The sequence below is a fragment of the Anastrepha obliqua genome, chromosome 3 (assembly GCF_027943255.1).
Source record: "Anastrepha obliqua isolate idAnaObli1 chromosome 3, idAnaObli1_1.0, whole genome shotgun sequence".
Taxonomy (NCBI): Eukaryota; Metazoa; Arthropoda; class Insecta; order Diptera; family Tephritidae; genus Anastrepha; species Anastrepha obliqua.
In genome coordinates, this window is record NC_072894.1 from 66,460,056 (window position 1) to 66,469,662 (window position 9,607).

A 9,607-nucleotide genomic window follows, 5' to 3' on the forward strand; every position below is an offset into this window, starting at 1 on the left:
CAGTCGTTTGTTATGAATGCAACATTTTATCCATGATTTCGACCTCCAAATACAACAACTCTGTTTGTTAATATAGTCACCGAAGTGAAAGTGGGCGTAATTTGAAAAGATGATTTTTGGGAAAATTATCATTTCTAATATATTTTGTAAATATCTAGCCATAAACTAAATCTGTGACACTTCACGGATTTTATTTTAGCTGTCAAAAAGAAAAAAAAGATGGTTCAAATCCCAAATGCTGCTGTCCTGGGAGTTCAACGCAAACAAGGCTTAAACGATTTTTATGTAATATAACTTGGCTTTTCTCCCTAGTTTTATATCACCCCGCACGAAAGATGATTTTTAAAAGAAATACATTGTTCACAAACACAAACTTTGTACACTTATTTTAACATTTTGTAGTACTTTGTTACACTTCAGAAATTAGATTTTACAATGTTCGCTGATATGCAATACTTTTTGATATAAACACTTGGTACCTGAACGAATAAATCCGTGAAATTACCGACACGTGCATACGTAGCCAACTATAACTCACCTGGGTTTTTTTTAATTTAATTCGCACATTAGAAGATACTGCCCCTAGTTTTGTTATAATATATACATAATTGGTGCTTACACCCTTTTTGAGTGTTTTGCCAAGCTTCTACTCCTATTTGTGGTGTGCGTCGTAATGTTGTTCAACAAATGGAGGGACCTACAGTTTTAAGCCGATTCCGAACGGCAGATATTTTGTTCATGAGGAGCTTTTTCGTGGCAGAAATGCACTCGGAGGTTTGCCATTGTCTGTCGAGGGGCGACCGCTGTTAGAAAAAACTTTTTCGTCATTTTGGTGTTTCACGAATAAGTATCGTTCAAACAAATTAAAGTTTATACTCATTGCCAAGGTGACATTTCACACTAAAAAAATATTTGACTGTTTTTTGCTTTGTCCCATTCAGTTGTGGGTTACAGGGCGTTAACAGTGGATGTCAACAAAGAGAAAATTCGGTACATTTTACAGGTTTTGTTTGATAGGGGCGAGCATGCAACCAAGGCCACTGAAATTGTGAATGGTGCCGATACTGTAACAGCTAATTACCTGCAATTGTGCTTTCCTTGAAAATGTCGATAAAATCACAAAAATAATCGAAGTTCATTTAATTCATAATTTTTTCCTGCAAGTCGGAAGTATTTTTAGAATATCTTGACTCCAGTAACGAATACAATTTTTTCCAAAATAGTTTTTTCCCGTTTATCTTCTATAGCTAATAAAATAATTATAAACATAAATAGTTTCTAATAGCTATAAATCTTCTTAACTTAAACTTTTTTATTTAATTTATTTGAGTAATTTAAGTATTTGCTACATTAATTTTGCATATCTTTTTACAGAGCTCTGGCATTGGCGAGCCTAGCGTATATCACGCCTTAGTTGTAATATTTTTAGAATTCTTTGCATGGGGTCTATTAACAATGCCAGTAATAGCGGTAAGTACTTCTGAAGTTTTGATTTGTACAATTTGTTTCTTAATTATCTTTAAATATTTTAATTATAATTATATAATTATTTTTTAATTTCTTACAGACTCTGAATCAGACATTTCCTGATCACACGTTTCTCATGAACGGACTTGTAATGGGCATTAAAGGTATATTGTCCTTCTTGAGCGCGCCACTTGTAGGTGCTCTCTCCGATATTTGGGGACGGAAATTTTTCCTACTCATCACAGTATTTTTCACGTGTGCACCTATACCGCTAATGGCCATCAATTCGTGGTGGTTTTTCGCAATGATCTCCATAAGTGGTGCACTGGCAGTTACTTTTTCTGTGGTATTTGCTTATGTGGCTGATGTCACTACTGTCGAGGAGAGGTCGCGTGCGTATGGCTTAGTTTCGGCTACATTTGCAGCCAGTCTGGTATGTATTGCGCATATGTATGTAGTTTATGCTGATGCATGACTTAGAAATAACACAAATAGCAAACTTAATTAAAATTAAAATGAAATGAATACTATATGTTTATATTTTCTTTTTTTTCACATTCCTATTAAGGTGATTTCACCCGCACTCGGTGCTTTGCTAATGGAGACGTATGGTGATACGCTAGTTGCTGCGCTTGCGACAGCCATCGCTGTCCTTGACGTATTCTTCATATTGGTTGCCGTGCCCGAAAGCTTGCCAGAAAAAATTCGTCCTTCTTCATGGGGTGCGCCCATAAGCTGGGAACAGGCTGATCCCTTTTCTGTAAGCTAGTAGTGCTTTAATTTTTCACATCTGCATGTTTATGTTGTATATTTAATGGTTAATATTTCAATTTGTTGTCATATGTACGTATGCATGATGAATAGGCGCTGCGCAAAGTGGGCTCCGATCAGACCATACTTATGCAATGTGTTGCTGTGTTGTTGTCATACTTGCCTGAGGCGGGGCAATATTCATGTATATTTGTATATTTGAAATTGAAAATGGGCTTCAATTCAATGGAAGTGGCCGTTTTCATAGCAGTTGTTGGTACGCTTAGTATATCCGTGCAAGTGACGTTGGGCTATCTTATGCGGTGAGTAGCGGCTACATTCCGTTTTACATATAAAATGTGCATTAATTTTGCTTCAAATTTAAGCTATATACTCGTATTCTAATGAAATATGTTTCCATCTTACAGGGTATTTGGTGCAAAAAATACTATTATTTTAGGTTTAGTACTAGAAATGTTGCAACTATTTTGGTATGGTCTAGGCAGTAAGTCATGGTAAGTAATAAATATAATTTTGTTGTCATTATATCCTTGACTTGTTTTGTATTTCACTTCAAGGATGATGTGGGCAGCAGGCATATTGGCGGCACTCGGATCAATAACTTACCCAGCCATAAGCGCTTTTGTTTCTATTCATTCACATCCTGACAGACAGGGTAAGAAGTTAACTAAATATAAATTTTATTGTTTCACTTTAACTAAATTCAAGCGTGCGGCACGTAAAAGCGATAACTATGTTTAAGGGCCGCCGTAGCCGAATGAGTTGGTGCGTGATTACCATTCGGAATTCACAGAGAGGTCGTTGGTTCGAATCTCGGTGAAAGCAAAATTAATAAAAACATTTTTCTAATAGCGGTCGCCCCTCGGCAGGCAATGGCAAACCTCCGAGCGTATTTCTGCCATGAAAAAGCTCCTCATAAAAATATCTGCCGTTCGGAGTTGGCTTGAAATTGTAGGTCCCTCCATTTGTGGAACAACATCAAGACGCACACCACAAATAGGAGGAGGAGCTCGGCCAAACACCTAACAGAAGTGTACGCGCCAATTATTTATTTTTTTTTTTATGTTTAAGGGCCAGTTTTTCAGTGCCAATTCAACTGTGGTGAATTTTTAAACAAAAAAACAAATTCAAAATGAAATAAATAAATACCTGGCGCCTATACTTCGGTGATGTCTTTAGCCGAACACCTCTTATTTTTGTTATGTTTAAGCCGAATCCAAACGCCAAATGGTTTTTATGAGGAGCTTTCTCATAGCAGAAATACACTCGGGGGTTTGCCATTTGCCTGCCGAGGGGCGACTGCTATTAGAAAAAAACTTTTTCTATTATTTGATGCTCATGTCTGGAGATTCGAACCTACACACTCCCGAATGGTAGTGACGCACCAACTCATTCGGCTACATAATAAATTCGAACGCTAAATAATTAAATTAACACTTAAAAATTGGCCCTAAGCGAGATAGTTTTAACTTTCTCCTCTCAAATGGCTTGTGAAATTTTAAATTAAAAGCGTAAACAGTGTGCATACTACAACAATGTTTTGTATTAAGCTCTTCGAGCAAATCTCTTTACAATAATCTCTCCGTGTCATATGGCATCACATTGAAGTGCGCTAACAGGCTCACTGAGCTATAAAATTCAAATAGAAAAGTATGAAATTCTTCCCTTTCTTTACAAGAATCTTCCGCAGTGTTTCCAACACTTGCATCTCAAAAGGCATCAAAACTTGGAGAAAAGTGTTTTGCCATATTAAAGGCACTCTATTTTTTTCAATCAAAGCATGCATATTTAGCATAACTGTTTATATTTAAAAATGTAAAATATAAACATATAATGCATCGTATAATTCAATAACACAAATTTTATTCGTTCATAACGATTCAGTAAAAACAATTACCCTCTATGTATACACAAAGTGTGTTCAAAAAGTATCGCGAATTTTGAATTTTTGCAGGTTAGGTATATTCGAATTTTGATGCCGACGAGTTCGACCATTTTGAATACTAAGTTAATTGTTGACAACTGCTTTGCTTGCACGTGTTTCGGCTCGTCTTCGATTTTTACCTATACAAAAAACCTGTATCAAATTTTGTGTGAAAAACGAAATTAAGTGCGCGGATGCATTCCGAATGTTGACTGTGTCATACGGAGAAGCTACTTTCGACCAAAGCAACGTTTATCGGTGGTACAAAATGTTCTCAGAAGGCCGAGAAGGTGTGAACGACGAAAAGCGTGCCGGACGCCCGAGCACTTCAACCACAGACGGAAGAATTGAGGAAGTGAAGAAAATGGTTTTGGCCAATCGTCGAATCACCGTTAGAGAAGTTGCTGAGGACCTAGACATATCGATTGGCTCGTGCCATTCGATTTTTTTCAATGATTTGGTCATGAGACGGGTCGCCGCAAAATTCGTACCAAAACTGCTCAATTTCGACCAAAAGCAGCATCGCATGAACATTGCTAATGAGATGTCGGACTCTGTCCGCGACGACCCAAATATGCTCCAGAGGGCCATAACTGGTGACGAATCGTGGGTTTATGGTTATGACGTGGAAACCAAAGCTCAATCATCCTCAATGGAAGTTGCCGCACGAACCAAGACCGAAAAGAGCGCTAAGTTTGGTCGAATGTAAAAGTTTTGCTTACTGTTTTCTTCGATTGCAGGGGCGTTGGGCATCATGAGTTCTTGCCACAGGGTAAAACGGTCAATAAATAGTATTACCTGCAAGTTATGCGCAATTTGCGCAAAGCAATCCGCCAGAAACGCCCGGATTTGTGGAAGAACAAAAATTGGCTCTTGCATCACGATAACCCCTGCTCACACATCTTTGCTTTTGCGCGACCCAGATCTGACCCATAAAAATGCTTTCTAGTCTTGAATTCAGATAAACGTGTTTATTATTCATGTGATAATTCACATCATCTGGAATAACTATTCAACAACGATTTTCTCTTTTGCATAATTTTTTATGTGATACAATTGATTTACTGAGTGAAAGAACAAACGGTTAGGAATTTTGTTTTAAAATAATTCATTGCAACTTCTGCATTTGAGTATGACAATGACAAGTTCGAATTGTCAAATCTGCCACATTTTCAAATGAGTATTTAGACGTCTTAGGTTGAACCCAAAATTCTGAAGAAGAAATTAATATTTCAAATTACTTCATGTTTTTAACTATCTTAATATTAATTAATTTTCAATAAAGTTTAAGTTTGCTTCAAAAAACCGTTAGAGGTTTATTTGTTTTTCCTTTCAATACATTGAGTCGACACCAGTCCTTTCCTAAGACCATCATTGGATAAAATATATGTATTGGTAAATTGCTGGGAATTCGCATAGAACGTGTTCTGCTGTTTCTTGTGCCTCTTTGCAGAGTGTACCGGAATCGTTTTCTATAGTACCCTAAGGGAATTATAAAACGATAAAATTTTTTGGTTTTCTGTTTATTTTTCATTTATTATTTACAAACAGGTTTGAGTTTAATTAAGTTCTTGGAACTTTCTATTTGCGTTTTTTGGCTTGTAGTTGCATTGCATACCTCGTAAAGCTGATTATGAGGCTGTTACTTATTCACTATTAACTAAACTGTCCATGGGGTATACTTTATGATATGATAAGAAGTATACGGCGAAAAAATTTAAAATACGTTTGCGTATTAGAAATAACAATATATAATTTACGAGCATTACAAAACAATAAATCTGAACTCTGTTTGAAAGTGGCGAGGGAATATTAATAATATCAAATAAAATGCCGAAAATGCAATATATGATACGTGTTGAAACAATAGACCATATATGCTCTGAGGTTACCCAATATTGGCTGCAACAAAAGAGTACATGGAGTGGTATAACATAATAGCTAAAATCATTCACAAAGAAAATATTCAGTTAAAAATCTAAATATTCAAGAAAACACTCTCTCTGCTATACTATACATAAATACACACCAGACACAATAGTTAAAAACGACAGATACAAAATATACTATCATAGAACAATTTACACAGACAAAACAATAGCATGCAATAAACCAGATATTACAATAATCAATAAAAAAGACAATGCTACCCAATTACTTGAAATAAGCATACCAAATGATAACAACGTCCATAGAAAAAAACACAGATTTAGCCAAGGCGAATCTATTAAACGTGGTATCGGTAAATCAGCTATTTTTTTTTCTTTCGTCGTGTTCATGTGGCTGTCAGCCCAGCGTGAAACCAGGAGAATTCATTGTTTGTTTTCTACTTTGCCTATACTTTTCTTTGACAATCAAATGTACAAAATATTGTTGTTGGTCTAGTGGATTTAGCAGAACAAATAAAACAGATATGCAAACAGAACGAAGTGAGTATCATACCACTCATAATCTCAAATACAGGAATATTGCATACAACTTTTATAGATATACGATACACTAGACAGGGCTAGTGTGCTGGGGCGGCAGCCCTTGGTCGGGAAAAACCCGAGTCATTCCGGTAACGTAGAACCGGCTGTCATAGCGAAGACGACCGACGATATACTTACACTGACAGGGCTAACTATGCTGTTAAAACAACAACAACAACAACAACTTTTATAGAAAATTTAAAATTAATTAATTAATAAAAATTGACAAAAAAAAAAAATACACGGTAATATTCAAAAAGCTGTGATAATAAAAACTTGCAATATTGTTTTAGGTCCTTTTTAAACGAGTTCTAATAAAAAATCAAAATACTTTGAAATAAATAACAATAAAATAATACAAAACATAACATAAAAAACAAATATTTAGTACCGATACGACTTGTAATCCCAAATGTGCCGTCGTGTTCGGTGAAAATGGACCCCGCTTCGCGTGGCATGCGGGGCGAAATTGGCGTGGGGAATATAAAATAATAATAAATAATAATATAAAATAACTTCGCTCACATAGAGGCTTACCTGAAAGTTTTTTGATGATGGATTTTTAGTGGTTATAAAAATAATTGTAACAATTTTATTTATAATTTTAACTCTGCATCAGTGTTTGTTTCCATAGGTCTGCTTTTTTAATTTTACAGCTTTATATCAAATTAGATAAAAAACTATTTACATTGCCCTACAACAATATAATCTTTTAAATAAATTACAGGTGCCGTTCAAGGTATGGTAACTGGTATGAGGGGCCTTTGTAATGGATTGGGACCAGCTTTGTTTGGTGTTATTTTCTATTTATTCAATGTGGATTTAAATGATGATTTGTTGGGAAAAAATCCTGATGACTCAGTACAAAAGGAGAGTAATAAATACACAGAATTGATACCAGGTCCACCATTTGCTATTGGTGCACTAATGGTAATTCTGGCAATTTTGGTTGCAATCTACATTCCAGAAAAGCATAACGATTTAAATGTTAGTCGAACTTCAAGTGAAAAGAAGCGTAAGTTTTTCACATTTTTACACACTGCAAGCAGGCATGAATGCATTTTATATTTTCTAGGTACCTCCGTAGATGTGCAGTATGAAATTGAATGCGGCAATAAGTCGACGAGCCCACTAGCACCACTAATGCGATCTGATTCAATGGCACAATTGTAGTTTTTAGTAAATTAAAACCAAAAAAGGACATATTTGTTTTCGTATTTTTTTGATGAATTTGTGAAATGCAGAGCAGAGAGGAAAAAAGAAAAGATATAAACTTTAAATAAGTGCTGACTTTTTATTTTGTAGATGCTAAATTTTAAGCTAATAGCAAAATGAATTCCTATAATGAAGTTATTTATAATTTTAACCTTAGAGAGCAAATGTATTTTTAATGCATGTATGCATGTTTGTTCTGTATGTATGTATGTGCTGTATATAAAAAACAAATGTAGAATATTAAAAAGAGCTCTAAGCTTTGCTTGTGGTTTTGTTTTTAAAACCTGGATTTGTTTAATAAATTTGTAAAAAACTACGCAATGTCCTGGACATAACATAAGATATTATGTTATACGAATTATATCTTCAATATCAATACAATACATCTAATTCGATATAGTTTTTTTTCACATTAGGTGGCTACTCCACTAAGTTCAAATGTATATTTTAATAATGAGAGTTGAAATATTTTTGTGAAACCTTAAACTTAGCGTTGTATTTGAATAAAAGAAAAGAAAATCGAGTGCGATAAAGCAGGTGCATTTCCTAAAAGTTGTAATTTTAACTTGAAATTAATCGCTTTTCCTCAATGGTGGCGCAATTTGGGGCATTCATATCCAATAAATTCTTCGGTGTATATGTATTATATAGGACATTTGTACATTTCCGTTTTTTTTTATGGAAAAAGTCATTTGAACTGTTTCTATTTTACTAAAATCGGTCCTATTATCTTCTTATGATTACTTTTAGTAGCTAATTTAGTTATTAGAGTACATATATGATTATGTGATTAATTGCTATGAGAGTATGTGATTAATTGTACCACCACTTTATTACACATTGAAGATAACTTGCAGCATAATGTGATTAACTGCACCAACACTATTGCACATTTAAGATAATTTCACTGTACAAAATTCAAATTCTTGTTTGAGTATTTTAATTTAATTACAATACATAACAGATATTTGCACATATATGAAGCTTAATTAACTTTTTTATGTAAAAATAATAATTCTAGTGCTCAACCGTGTTTTCAAGGTGGGCAGCTCCTTCAGACAACGAGTTTTTCAATCATTTCATGCAATAAGAATGGCGGCGCTACAGCTCAGACGTGGCTTCTTTAATTTGCGCCGTGGAATGTACAGCCTCTTGTATCAAATGAAATTAACCAAACGAAAAAAATGAAAATTTGAAGGGAGAAAGAAAAAAAATACACTTTTTTATAAACAAATTGATAAAAACAATGTTTTTAGTGCTGATATAAAATTTGAGGTACATGCAAAGGCCAATACTCGTATGTTAAAGAATATTCCTGTAAAATTTTAAGTTGATATCTTGATTACTTTTTGAGTTTTATTCGGCATCGCGTAAAAAAACCTTATTCCGGAAAAACGCGATTAAAGTTTTCGTCTTTATAAAGTAGAGTTAAAAGAGAGTTAAAATTATAGTTTCACAGCTGACTGTTTGTGTGTAAACAATAACAACAGTTACCCAATTCGAATAATTGTTTAAAGTAGCTCCTGTACTGGAAAAAGCAAAGCACAAAAATTAGGTGGGAAAAAATTAAAAAATATAGGCTGTGAAGAGTGCGCGCTCTCTTACCTACTTTCGGTGCTTCCGACGCTCATCACTTCACTCACTTTATAGGGGCTTTTTAGACTTTCTATTAAGCTTAAACCATTGAAAATATATTCTTTAGATTGCAAATGAATTTTTAAAGCAAAAACAAGAAAGGTAATGGAAAATTTTGAAAGTG

General features: G+C 34.5%; 1 protein-coding gene across 3 annotated transcripts in view; it reads left to right on the forward strand.

Annotated features, from left to right (window-relative positions):
* LOC129240832 (hippocampus abundant transcript 1 protein-like) overlaps window positions 1–8,825 on the forward strand; it is a 35,019-nt gene extending 26,194 nt beyond the window's left edge. For all 3 annotated transcript variants that reach the window (XM_054876850.1, XM_054876849.1, XM_054876848.1), the window contains 8 exons: window positions 1,375–1,470; window positions 1,568–1,900; window positions 2,036–2,227; window positions 2,332–2,540; window positions 2,646–2,732; window positions 2,796–2,893; window positions 7,361–7,648; window positions 7,709–8,825. In XM_054876850.1, the coding sequence (XP_054732825.1) occupies window positions 1,375–1,470; window positions 1,568–1,900; window positions 2,036–2,227; window positions 2,332–2,540; window positions 2,646–2,732; window positions 2,796–2,893; window positions 7,361–7,648; window positions 7,709–7,806 (1,401 nt within the window). In that variant the 3' untranslated portion in view covers window positions 7,807–8,825. The remainder of the gene's footprint in view (window positions 1–1,374; window positions 1,471–1,567; window positions 1,901–2,035; window positions 2,228–2,331; window positions 2,541–2,645; window positions 2,733–2,795; window positions 2,894–7,360; window positions 7,649–7,708) is intronic.
* The last annotated feature ends 782 nt before the right edge of the window (window positions 8,826–9,607 follow it).